The sequence below is a fragment of the Mytilus californianus genome, unplaced genomic scaffold, assembly GCF_021869535.1.
Source record: "Mytilus californianus isolate M0D057914Y unplaced genomic scaffold, xbMytCali1.0.p SCAF_9, whole genome shotgun sequence".
NCBI classification, from domain to species: domain Eukaryota; kingdom Metazoa; phylum Mollusca; class Bivalvia; order Mytilida; family Mytilidae; genus Mytilus; species Mytilus californianus.
This window is the reverse complement of record NW_026262745.1, coordinates 11,872,512-11,887,258: the sequence shown is the minus strand read 5'-3', so window position 1 is coordinate 11,887,258 and position 14,747 is coordinate 11,872,512. Positions and strand designations below refer to the sequence as shown.

General features: G+C 31.8%; 2 protein-coding genes across 2 annotated transcripts in view; one reads left to right on the top strand and one right to left on the bottom strand.

The window, feature by feature from the left end:
• The window catches only part of LOC127715505 (glutamate receptor 2-like), a 45,485-nt gene extending 34,646 nt beyond the window's left edge, over positions 1 to 10,839 (bottom strand). Inside the window, exons 1-2 of the mRNA XM_052221563.1 lie at positions 10,755 to 10,839; positions 10,304 to 10,401 (exon numbers count right to left, since the gene is read on the bottom strand). Of these exons, the coding sequence (XP_052077523.1) occupies positions 10,304 to 10,401; positions 10,755 to 10,798 (142 nt within the window). The 5' untranslated portion in view covers positions 10,799 to 10,839. The remainder of the gene's footprint in view (positions 1 to 10,303; positions 10,402 to 10,754) is intronic.
• A 178-nt stretch (positions 10,840 to 11,017) lies between these two features.
• Positions 11,018 to 14,747, top strand: part of LOC127715509 (glutamate receptor-like) — a 42,737-nt gene continuing 39,007 nt past the window's right edge. Inside the window, exon 1 of the mRNA XM_052221566.1 lies at positions 11,018 to 11,145. Coding sequence (XP_052077526.1) covers positions 11,019 to 11,145 — 127 coding nt within the window. The 5' untranslated portion in view covers position 11,018. The remainder of the gene's footprint in view (positions 11,146 to 14,747) is intronic.

Sequence of the window (14,747 nt, the reverse complement as noted above, 5' to 3'; positions counted from 1 at the left end):
ACCGGTATGTTACATTGTAGTTATCACTACCGATATATTACATTGTAGTTATCACTACCGATATATTACATTGTAGTTATCACTACCGATATAATACATTGTAGTTATCACTACCGGTATGTTACATTGTAGTTATCACTACCGATATATTACATTGTAGTTATCACTACCGGTATGTTACATTGTAGTTATCACTACCGATATATTACATTGTAGTTATCACTACCGGTATGTTACATTGAAAGTCGTATTAACTTTTAATTTTTGTTTGGCCGACAACTGTTTCACACAAATTCAGACAATTTTAAGTGAAATTGACCGATTAAGGCACATGTATACAATCCAATGTCTCCTATTAACCAAAGGATTAAGACATTTAAGATTTATAAATTTTGAAAAATAATATTGGGATGGTAAAATGTGTTTAACAACTACAATTACTATAAACTATTTGTTGGTCTCTCATCATTCGTACGTCACCAGACACTTGCATGCTGCTGCAAATGCTATTTACATTAAGAAATAAAAAAATCTATAATTTCTAGACAATTTTGACATATACTTGATCTGTGATATGATCATCATCATCATCATCATCATCATCATCATCATCATCATCATCAAAAGTTTCACCCAAGTAATAATAATAATGATAATAGTCTAAGCAATAATAATAATAATAATAATAATAATAATAATAATAATAATAATAATATAATAATAATAATAAAATAATAATAATAATAAAATAATAATATTTTTTTATAAAAATAATAATAACGATAATAATAATTATTGTTATTACTTTTTTATAACGATAACAATAATTATACACACAAATAATAATCCAAAGTTGATATTGGTCATACCGATTTTCTAGTGAAAGGACTGTACTTAAGTTATAAATTGAAATCTACAAGCTGTGTCAAAAAGAATATGTTTTGTGTATCACATTGCAAACAAGCTTTCTGTTGTATCCGGTATTCCAAGTGCAATGACATATTATGCAAGGTTTATCGAGTCGCATATAGCATACCTCACTGGTTTTGGTCTAAATTAAAGAAATTTATTTTGAATGTTCGTTATATTTTTACAAGCCATCGGGTATAATTATGCATATCAAGGATAAAAAAACTCTTCCTACTCACCCCACCCCCAGCATACCAAATGATTGTCCCCTTAGACAATTAGATTCAAAAACACATCATTTAGATATATTATGTGACGAAAGGGACAAATAAACCATCATATTATTTTCTGCCTTTTAACGCTTATTAACTAAAACGTAAAACTTAAATAATGTGTATGTTTGCATAATATAAGATAAGCGTAAATCTAGAAACATACATCAGTTGTTAAATTATTGAAAACAACATCTATTTCTAAAATATTGCAATGTATTTAAGTTAAGAGTAGAATCAATGTTAATTACTGGTCAAATTGCCATTAAGACTTGCACAATTATTATATAAAGCGCAAATCGTTGATGTGAAGAATCTATTTCCAAGTACAAGATAATCGATAAGAGAACTTGGAAAAGTAGAGTGAAACATAGGATAAGACGTAAATTTTCTCAGACAGAATAGTCAATAGAGGATTCTAGAAATGTATCATTTATTTAATAACAGGGGAGTAAAGTTGATACCAGACACCATAATAAAATGATACCTAACGATAGCTTATCATAGCTTGATGAAAAGATGAAAACAAACATTGAAGTCAATAATTTGAAAAGTCGTATCATATGTAAAACACAAGTCATAATTATTATTGTTGAGTAAGCTGATAAAATGTTTCCATGTATAACAATGCAGCTAGGTTGAACATTTTATTTCCAGAAAGCAGTTATAGATCAATCCAATTAAGGGTTTCTCCAAAATAGCCATAATCAACGGTAATTTCTTTTAAACGCTAAACTAATGATGTCAGATTTTAGATTCATTCATATTAAAGTTGGGTTTCTTAGTCTGAATATACATGAAATAATTGCTACTGGACGCTAAGCAAACGGAAATCAATCAATTGTTTATGTTGAATGTTGTCATACCATGTAGGTGAAAAAAGTACGACATAAACCGACTATGACACTCGAACTAACCATGTTGTCGATGAAGTGTTTTTTACTGATGTACAACACTGGTCGCATGTGGGTGAATAAAAAAATGGAGGATAAATCAACGATACAGATATCACCATACATTCTAAAACGGTATCACGTGATCAATATAAGGTTGTGGACAATAGACAAGCACATATGCCATATATCAAGTATATATAAAAAGGATATGTTGGGCACGCGCCAATGAGACATGAAACTAATGGCACTAAACATAAATCATTCTAGAGGTCAACAGACTGCTTTCAGCAATAGGCGGATGTTTATTCAATTTGTCAAGCTTTAAATCGTCCGAGTGTTAAATGATGTGAATTCCTGTCTACATGTACTGATAGGTCAGTGGTATTTGTTTTTTTCTGGTTTATTGTTTAATTTGATGTTATAATTTATTTATTGAAGGGTGTATTTTTTCATATTTAATGAACATAACAAATAAGCAGATACCCTGCAACGTCTGTTGTGTGTTATTGTTAGTGTCTTGTTGCTTTGTATCGATCTTATGAGTTAGCCCTTTTCAACGGATTTTTATAGTTTGTTCTTATGTTGTACTGTTACACCACTGTCCCAGGCTAGGGGAGGGTTGGCGCCTTCACATATGTTTAACCCAGCCACATTCTATATGTGCCTGTCCCAAGCCAGGAGCCCGTACTTCAGTGGTTGTCGTTGGTTCATGTCTGTCATATTTGTTTTTCGTAATCTTTTTGGTTATAAATTAGGCCATTAGTTTTCTCAATTGAATTGTTTCATATTTTTCATGTCTGGGATTTTTATAGCCGACTATACGGTCTGGGTTTTTCTCATTGTTGAAGGCCGTACGGTTGTCTATAATTGCTTACATCCACTTCATTTGAACTTTGGTGGATAGTTGTCTCTTTGGCATCATATCGCATCTCCTTTTTTTCATATCAAAAAGACACAAGCTACCCATGTAAGCGTACTCGCAGTTTCTTGAAGCTAGTTCAAAGTCCAATTCAACAAATACATAAGCCATGTTCTTCCAGACTAAAGTCAATCATTATATTTTCAACGGATTTAGTGTAGAAATGTTTTGTTGAATTAATCCAATTTAATTGATCAATATATCAAAAAAATAAAGTAAGAACACTTCCAAAAAGGTTTTACTCTCACGTTCTATTGCATTGCCTTTGATCTTAATACGATTGATAAAAATGACTGTTTTTGCAACGTGGATAAAAATGTACTTCACCTATATACATATATGGCATCTGATTTCACAAGTTTTACCATGCAGTTAGTCGATATTTATGTTTTTATCAGAATATACATTGAAAGAAATGAAAGCTCAATGGACAATTTAATGTTGATTTTAAATACCAAAAATCGTATTTATCTTACTGCTTGTTCAATTACATAACTGACATAAAAAATAGCCTTCAAATTGGTAACTCTAGAAGAGACCAGATATTAATGATTTCCTAATAGGAAAACAATGTAATGTCAAAGTTTATTATCAAACTACTCTATTCTGAAAGAAAACCAACTATAAAATAAAACATAATTTATCTGTAGGATGGTTAGTGAGACAGGAAAGTCGATAATGTTTATTTAACTTTGTATCAAAGGGCATGTGAAATCATATACTACTCTAAAGCACTGTAGACGAATACAAACAAATTGACAAGTTTCATAAGAACTGGAATAATCGTCGTTTTTCTTTAAAGTACCTCTTGGAAACATGAAACGACACATTTTGTTCTTATTCCGACAATATTAATGACAATTTTAATGTATGATTAACAATAAGTTATTAAATTTGAATTAGACAAATAAAAATAAATATATAAAAAGGATAAAAAAAAATTTACGCAGGGAAGACATAAACTTAATAAGGAAAATAATTTGAAATAGTAAAGGAGACTTGATACAAAATTTTGAAAATAGAAACAGAAAAAAACCGGTGATCCATGCCCCAAGCGGCTGTGGCGTATCCCAAGTATAATCCAAACTTTTATAAATATAGTTAATGTGATCGTAATATATTTTATGATTTATGTATTCAAATAGGAAATTATTCTAATAATTTGTCTGAAGTTTTCATTGTAGGCGATATGGACTGCAAAAACGTCCGACACCAGGGGGTCGTTAAATAGAGTCATGAGGTTCTTGTGTCCATGGCAGTTTGACAGTAAAACCTATTCTGACTCTACTAAACGAGCCCCTGTGGTCAGACTCATATGATTTAACAAAAGACAGTATTGTACACGAAAGTGTTTCATGATTTTGTAAGTCTTGACTTCATTATTTAAATAAATGATAATGACTCACATGTACTACCACCGTTTAGAACGCGGTTTCAAAGCGAAGAAAACCCGATCAAGGTTAGTAAAAGTATCAAGTTTGCTTTTTTGGATACTTTTTTTTTTAATAATGTATTGAACAGACGGTTCCCACCTTTAATCTATTTCCAAAAAGAAGAAGCAGACGTCCATAGTGCTCTTTTTTTCTCAATATTTGATATTGTTAAGCTATATTTAGTTAGAACAAATAGATAAACTCAAATATATATCAATGTCAATAAGATAGCAATCAAACCATATAGAAAATCAAGACAAAAAATAAAACGCACACCAAGAAAACAGATGACAAATCATGACTATACTGTCGAGTGGACAAATCAGTCGAATAAATATGGACGACTTCGATAGTTTTTATACTGAGCACCCATCATTGCTTGGTTTCTTTTAAAACAAATTATCCGTCATTAAGAAAATGAAATATTTTAAAAAAGTGTAAGATTTAAATCTAAGTTTCAGCCTCAAATCTAAGTCCTTTCCCCCGATATGTATCCAATCCTATATTTCGTCATAAAGGTCACATATCAATGTTCAGTCTTTTCTCAACTCTGTGTCCTTTTTAAAAAAAAAAGTCCTTAAAAAAATATTTGATGCATGTTCAGGACGAGAACAAGTTAACAATAAATACAGTAGGTAGGTCCTGTGATAGTGGTCGACCGTGATGAAGGGCGCAGAAATTTAGGATGTCTCTGGAAAATCTGGTTATATTGGATAGGGGTAGAAATTTAAAAGAGACACTACAGGATTTTTCAAATTGTTCCTAATTCAAGGTTTAACGTCCCTATTGTGGCCGGACGTGGCTGTGTATTTATACATCCCGCGTAACCAAACGGAAACGTTACAGTTTGAGACTAGACATAAGGCCACATATTTGAGTATTGTGACGTCACAGCATGGACATTTGAATTTGTAAAAGAAGGTACAATATAACTTTAAAACAACATGTATAATTCTGGAAGAGATTATAAACTCAAGTTAGATTGCACTGCAAAAAACCCATCATATATATGATATCAAGTGAAAAAGTAACCAAGAAAACGAAAAGGAGTACTACGTTTTCATTACAAGATGTTATTAATATATACATGTATAATGCATCATTTTTCAAAAATATATAAATTTCTACTTATAATCCAATTCTCACAATTTTTTTTTAAATTGAACCTCATATTTCTCGAAAACAAACATATGTATATAAATAAGACCGTTGATTTTCCTTTTTGAATTGTTTTACACTAGTCATTTTGGGGCCCTTTATATAGCTTGCTGTTCGGTGTGAACCAAGGCTCTGTGTTGAAGGCCGTACTTCGACCTGTAATTGTTAACTTTTTATACATTGTGACTAGGATGGAAAGTTGTCTCATTGGCAGTCATACCACATCTTCTTATTTATATTGAAAATGTACATTAAAGCTGATATTTAGAAATCAATGAAAGACGATGTATAAAAAGAAGCAGCCAAAAACCATAAAGTCAAACAAAAACAGAAATTGGCAAATACCAGTTCATACCTGTGGTGTACTATTCTCATGATTTCACCAAGCCCTAAATGAAGCAGAGGGGTTGACATATGAATTTTAAAAAAAAGCAAACATAAATATAATGTAAACTGATTCAAATTTCCTAGGTTATTATGAAATGGGTTGATATCCACGAGTAAACTAAATAATGTGCAGAATATTCAGAATATTAAATTTGTTTTTCAAAATTTTATTATCATGACAGTGCAAGTTACACGAAACGCTTTACATACAATGTTAATTATGTTCACCGGATATTTTGGCGATGAGCAAGATACCAGTATTGTTTTCTAGCAGAGGTCTATGGCATTTGCAAAACTACAATTGTTCAAAAATAAAACGAAAGAACTGCATGAAAAGATCGACATTTGTACAATTTTTTGTATCTTTATACATGCAATTTCATTTAATATTCATTCATCCGCCACTATTATATTAGCTTGAATATATAGTGGTTCATGTTATTTTGTGAATCTGATATCAAACTGCTGTTGTCCAAACCGTTTTTTGTTATGGTTGTAGATATTGATCTGATTTTTGGCACATTAGTGAACAATGATAACTTACAGATTGAGTTTGTACAATGATGACTTACAGATTGAGTTTGTACAATGATGACTTACAGATTGAGTTTGTACAATGATGACTTACAGATTGAGTTTGTACAATGATGACTTACAGATCGAGTTTGTACAATGATGACTTACAGATCGAGTTTGTACACTGATGACTTACAGATCGAGTTTGAACAAAGATGACTTACAGTTCGAGTTTGTACACTGATGACTTACACTTCGAGTTTGGACAATGATGACTTACACTTCGAGTTTGTACAATGATGACTTACAGATCGAGTTTGTACAATGATTACTTACAGATCGAGTTTGTACAATGATGACTTACAGATCGAGTTTGTACAATGATGACTTACAGATCGAGTTTGTACAATGATAACTTACAGATTGAGTTTGTACAACGATAACTTACAGATTGAGTTTGTACAATGATAACTTACATATTGAGTTTGTACAATGATGACTTACAGATCGAGTTTGTACAATGATAACTTACATATTGAGTTTGTACAATGATGACTTACAGATCGAGTTTGTACAATGATGACTTACAGATCGAGTTTGTACAATGATAACTTACAGATTGAGTTTGTACAATGATGACTTACACTTCGAGTTTGTACAATGATGACTTACAGATTGAGTTTGTACAATGATGACTTACAGATTGAGTTTGTACAATGATAACTTACAGATCGATTTTGTACAATGATGACTTACAGATTGAGTTTGTACAATGATAACTTACAGATCGAGTTTGTACAATGGTGACTTACACTTCGAATTTGTGCAATGATGACTTACAGATCGAGTTTGTACAATGATGACTTACAGATCGAGTTTGTACAATGATGAATTACAGATCGAGTTTGTACAATGATGACTTACAGATCGAGTTTGTACAATGATGAATTACAGATTGAGTTTGTACTATGATGACTTACAGTCCCAGTCTGTACAATGATGACTTACAGATCGAGTTTGTACAATGATGACTTACAGATCGAGTTTGTACAATGATAACTTACAGATTGAGTTTGTACAATGATGACTTACAGATCGAGTTTGTACAATGATGACTTACAGATCGAGTTTGTACAATGATGACTTACAGATTGAGTTTGTACAATGATGACTTACAGTCCCAGTTTGTACAATGATGACTTACAGATCGAGTTTGTACAATGATAACTTACAGATTGAGTTTGTATAATGATGATTTACAGATCGAGTTTGTACAATGATGACTTACATTTTGAGTTTTTACAATTATACCTTACAGATCGAGTGTGTACAGTAATGACTTACAGATCGAGTTTGTACACTATGACTTACAGGAACGAGTTTGTACAATGATAACTTACAGATCAAGTTTGTACACTGATGACTTACAGATCAATTTTGTACAATGATGACTTAAAGAACGAGTTTTTACAATGATGACTTAAAGATCGAGTTTGTAGAATGATGACTTACAGATTGGGTTTGTACAATGACAACTTACAGATCGAGTTTGAACAATGGTGACTTACAGGTCGAGTTTGTACAATGGTGACTTACACTTCGAATTTGTTCAATGATGACTTATAGAACGAGTTTGTACAATGATGACTTACAGATTGGGTTTGTACAATGACGACTTACAGATCGAGTTTGTACAATGATGACTTACAGATCAAGTTTGTACAATGGTGACTTATAGGTCGAGTTTGTACAGTAATGACTTACAGATCGAGTTTGTACACTATGACTTACAGGAACGAGTTTGTACAGTGATAACTTACAGATCGAGTTTGTACACTGATGACTTACAGATCAATTTTGTACAATGATGACTTAAAGAACGAGTTTGTACAATGATGACTTAAAGATCGAGTTTGTAGAATGATGACTTACAGATTGGGTTTGTACAATGACGACTTACAAATCGAGTTTGTACAATGATGACTTACAGATCGAGTTTGTACAATGGTGACTTTCAGGTCGAGTTTGTACCATGGTGACTTACACTTCGAATTTGTTCAATGATGACTTATAGAACGAGTTTGTAGAATGATGACTTACAGATTGGGTTTGTACAATGACGACTTACAGATCGAATTTGTACAATGATGACTTACAGATCAAGTTTGTACAATGGTGACTTACAGGTCGAGTTTGTACAATGGTGACTTACACTTCGAATTTGTACAATAATGACTTACAGATCGAGTTTGTACAATGATAACTTACAGATCGAGTTTGTACATTGATGACTTACAGATCGAGTTTGTACGCTGATGACTTACAGATCAACTTTGTACAATGATGACTTATAGAACGAGTTTGTACAATGATGACTTAAAGATCGAGTTTGTAGAATGATGACTTACAGATTGGGTTTTTACAATGACGACTTACAGATCGAGTTTGTACAATGATGACTTACATATCCAGTTTGTACAATGATGACTTACAGGTCGAGTTTGTACAATGGTGACTTACACTTCGAATTTGTACAATAATGACTTACAGATCGAGTTTGTACAATGATAACTTACAGATTGAGTTTGTACAATGATGACCTACAGATCGAGTTTGTACAATGATGACTTACAGATCGAGTTTGTACAATGATGACTTATAGATCAAGTTTGTACAATGATGACTTACAGATCGAGTTTGTACAATGATGACTTACAGTTCGAGTTTGCGCTTCATTCCAGTTGACTGACTTCACGCGGAATAACGGTCCTTTAACTTAGAATTCATACAGAGTGTCCTTGTCCAAATTTAATGGTAATGCCTGCAGGTCTGGAGTATATTTTTCTTGCATTAGGATGCTAAAACGATAGTAGGAGGTCGAGTTTGCGTTTTATTAACGAATCAATCGTTGACAACTCTTTACATAAATAAAATTTCACATGAATATACTCTAGATCTGCCAGCATCGTATTAAAAATCAATCGTACAATTTGTTTTTGCATAAATCTCTTTTGAACTGCAGTTATGACTGTGGTTTACCGTATGGGTATGCATTTAACTCATGTTTTCTATTTTTTGCCAAGTGCTTGGCCTTTGTGGGGAAGGAAATATTTATTGCATTACATCTTTCCTGGTGGCTTAGTTCACCCCTTCCTAGGCCAAGCTATTGCATTCTGTATTATTGTGTTATCGTTTCATGTTTTTCATTCATTATTATCTTGTTGTTAAAATGTATATGTACAATGTATATATTATTTATTTTCATTTGAGAAAACTTTTTACTCTAAATAAGTAAAAATTTCGCAATTCACATTCTTGTTTCTCTTTTTATTTATGCATTCATTTTTTGTCGAATAGAATGTAAAATACACGAGCAACTTTCTGACTCATACAAGGGAATGTTAAACCTCTGGTGGTTTGTTAGGATTGTAGGAGGAAAGCATAAACAATATTATTGATGATTTACAGATCAACACTGTCTCCAAACCTAAGATGAAACAATCGAGACAAACCCCACTATATCTGGGTGGTTGCAAACAGTTGTTCTGTTAATTTTATCCACATCTATTCGAGGGCATGCATGCACGGATGATTAATGCATCAGTCCCCCTCCACAAAAGAAAAAAATATTACTACACATATACTTTGAAAATTGAAGTAACAATAACAAAACTGTGTGGATTTAAAAGCGATCCATCTCTTTTGAACGTTATAAAGACTTCAGTAAGAAGGGGTGTTTCATTTACCATGATAGAATACATTTATATCAGCTTTTTTTCATAGCAAAAATATTTAAATGCAATTAATACTTACCCCCATAGATCTCTATGCTGTTTGAAGTTCTGGTAAGTATCGTTATAACGAGCAACCAAATCGGCACGGCGGTACCCATATTTGAAACTAAACCAGTTCTACAAACAACAAAGATTTTCACTTTTGTCTTTCTGTGGAATGTTCTTCATTAACTTGTCTACAGATCGTATTGTTTTATGCTTCATGCTTAGCTATTTAACACTTCGTCAGAGCTCTTACAGAAACCCATCATTAAACACTGAAATCACGGTTTCAAATTTCTTGTTCAATGCCATCAAAATGTCATTTATTTCACCCAGATTGGGTATGCTTTTTACAGTGTCTCGGTAATAGATTTACAATCCAATAATTCAGATAAATGAAATTAGTGAAAATAACATGGTACGAACCGGACAAATCGACCAATAAACATGATAAATAAAATTGACATTAACCAATTACACACATTTACCCTTTGCATCCACAAACAAAGAGGCTTAGAGCTCCACACAGCATCTTTTAGTTAATGTTTTAAATCTATAAGTGTGCTGTCATCATCCCTGGAGAAAGTAATTAGATTGCATACAACGAGCTTACACCATCAATATAGAAGCAAGGGTGGTATTGACATCAATTTAAACTCCATCTTGAAGAGCCCTCAGTTATAGATAGCCGAAGCTGACATGCGCATACAAATTACTGCGATATAGAGGAAAAATGAAGCATCTTTTTCCTAATGGAGATTTTTAGTAAAAAGTACACAATGAAACAACAAGTGAAGATGAAGATTTATCTCTTTGTATCTTTTTACTATGTTTTTACAACGATAGATGCGCAAGATTCAAGCAAAAGACGTAAAATTGGTAAGTTATTTCTTATAGTATATTTTGTCTGCATTATCGTTTTATTTAATTGAAATGTACCATTAGTATCTTAATCTATTATTACAATTGATTTTGATCTAAGATTGCCGTCATTTATAAATTTTCAATCGTTTATCGGAATTAAATGTAGATATATGTTTATTCTTAAGTGACTTTGTTTATGTATTTATGTCATACTCTTTTATTTCAATCATTTCTCAAGAAACAAGATATCGATCATGTAACATCTATAACTTGTTGTTACCCCTGGGGAGATATAAGTGATTATTGGACTGACCAGTATCTCATTCGTTTTATTTAATTATGTCCTTAGACAGAAGATATTCTCTTTAAGTAATTAACTTTTTGGTTATCACAGCACCTCCTATGGGATAACCTAATCAAATTACTGAATATGATAGCGCTAATTATTGGAAATCTGAATCTTTCCGATATATTATTTCGACTGTAAAATTTGTTAACAATTTTGGTGAAGTCAATCAGTGATTATAAAATGTATTTCTTTTTGTATTTCGAAGTCGTTGTATACAAATAATTCCAATACACTGATATCACAACAACAACTATATTTTGTAATCATATTTATGTAAATTAAAAGAAAAACAAATTTGTGTAAAACTCTAAAAACAATTTAATTGATCTTTGTGAAAAAGAATACACAATCTAGGTCAGTTAGTATATCTATTAGAAGACACTTCATTACATTTTTTCACTTCGATTTATGTACAAAATCCTCCTTAAGGATGTACTTCGGTCAGGTTTAGGAATTTTTGTCAGATGTTCGGACTCTGATTTTTTTCCTACGATACATGGTAAAATATTTTGCCCCATAACAACCATTTTATTTTCATATAAGACTTCAATAGCTCATAAAAGGTCATTTACTAAATTTTAAGCAGATTCTAGATTTCTTTTCTTTCGATTGAGACCCAAATAATACCAATGCAAATATCAGGTAAAAGTCCGAGTCAGCCTTTTCCCGCCATTTAAAAAAAAATAATATCTCGAAAAGAAGCTCCATTAACTATCAATATTTTTAGCTTATTTTGTTCCTTAACTAATGCTCTTCTGACTTATAGTATCAATTTTAAATTCTAGTTTTTTTTAATATCACCTAAGTACATCCTTAATGGCATACGATACAGAGACAGGGGAGGTAATGACGTTGCTAATATATCTCAGTGTAAAATGTTATTTTTCGCGACGTCAAACTGTGACATATCGAGAAAAGATGCATTTTCGACTAATTTTTATCATTCAGACTGATTTAACCTGAAAACGAGTTCATGGACTCCTCTTTTTAAAAATGGCATAAAGCTTGATTATGTAAGAAGATTATCTGTGCCAATTTTTATGAACACATCACCGATAAAATATTTTTAGATTAAATAAATGTACAGCCAAAAATGCCGTTTTTTGACTAAAATCATGAAAATGTGCTAAAATTTAATTATTTCCAAAGAATTGTTACACAATCTCAAAATACTTATGTAGCGAAGATGTTCAAGACTTTTTTTTACAAAACTCCGCTTGCATTTATCATTTGAAACAAAAAAGTTACGTGTGTCTTTCCATTGAATAGAAATGTCCAAGAAACAGAAATGTCCAGTAAATGGCTAAAATTCGACCCCATTTATCTCTAAAAGTAGCACATTAAGAGTATTTTTTATTACATATTTGAATTGACTAGGTGAAAAATAGCTTGTATGCAAACTTTCGTCAAAAATTCACAGTGGGATCAAAACTGTAACGTATGCCCTTAAATTGAACGTTAATTACGTGTATCGTACATGCCTTTGTTTAAATAAACATACATTTAATATAAGCGAGAATGTCATGATATAGTCAAAACAGCTGTCCACAAAACCGTCCAATATGGGTTACTGAAAATATAGTAACTATAAATTCAAATCAGTATGCACTACAGGGTGCGGGAGTTTCTCGCTGCATTGAAGACCCATTGGTGGCCTTCGGCTGTTGTCTGCTCTATGGTTGGGTTGTTGTCTCTTTGACACATTCCCCATTTCCATTCTCAATTTCATACTATACGAACACCTTTTGGTTTTAAGGTTAATATCTCAGACATACGTGACAGGCGCACAGTAGTCGGTGTCAAACGTTGATGGCAAGTGTAAAAAAATGTTACCACCCATTTCAGAATTAGTAAAACAAAATTATTTTAAAAACCCGTTAAACAGAGAGAAAGGTAAAGTAAAACCAAACTGAAAGCAATCGGGAATAAACCAACTATCTGACGTGTCCGTATCGATTTATATGCACAAAAAAGTGTACAGACTTAAGCTGGTTTATTCCCGATTGTCCCACTTTTTAAAATTTTAGAGTTCTGATTGTCCCACATGAAAAGTTCTGATTGTCCCACATTATTTTATGAAGTAAAATGTTCTTAGATAAACAATGTAACTGTTGTTTGTTTTGCTAAATAAACAAGAATTAATTTATTGCTCATTTAATATTAATTGTATAGAAGTATAAAAAAAATGTTTTTTAAATCATTAGATTAATGCACTTTTGATTAAAAAAAAATTTATTTCTGATTTATGAAATATATCTACAATGTTACGTTATTTATAAAACAAATTTCAATACCGTAATTTTAATTACATTTTCTCTAAAGTTTTTGAATAAATAATGCATGCAATATAAAAAAAAAAGGTATAAACTCATTTACATTCTACACTTTACACGAACTTGTTTATGGAGAGATTTTTCCAGAAGTCTTTACAATTTTACTAGGGAAGTCAGAGGACATTAATACAACATTCTCTGCACTATTGAAGACTACTAACACCCAACGTCAGATTCACCTGAACCCAACAACTTCCTTTTTTTGATAACGAAGCTGTTGTCTAGAATTCTGCCAGATCAGCCTTTCTAAGAATCAATATCAAAAACTATCCCAGATGAAATACAACAACCAAATACACGCCTATTGGACTTCAGATGGTCGTATATTTGTTAAAAGGGCTGAAAAAAGTAGAAAGGAACTGATAAATAGCTTTGATGACATCTCTGACATCGAACGGGGCATTACCGAATCACCTAACCAACAACGTTCAGATACTGATAGGAGTCCAGAAACAAATGAAGTTAATAACTCACAACAGTCTAATAATGGAGAGTAAAACTGTTTGAACAAAACATAACTGTTTTTCTTATCTAGTTTGAGCTGTTGAAATAATTGCTATACAATGTATATTGACTTTCCGTCGTTAATACCATAAACGGGTTTGTCTGAACTTGAAAATTTCAGTAGTAGACAGATGGTCTAATCCAACTAAAGCTTTTTTCTTTGTTTTTGTTTTAGTTATCTGAATAATTTCAATCAACTGCTAGTTACATCATTTATCCAACACACTCTCTTTCCCCTGTTCACTTGTACATACAATTGCAACTTATTTCTTTTTTCCACTGATATTAATAATTCCAGGCTTGACAATTCAAGTATAATTTTCAAACTCGTATTGTGACGATGTCTGTTTAAGTTCCTAAGTGACTAAATACATTTGAAAAAACACATAATATGTGATACCCCCCTTTTTTTAAACTGGATATAACAGTGA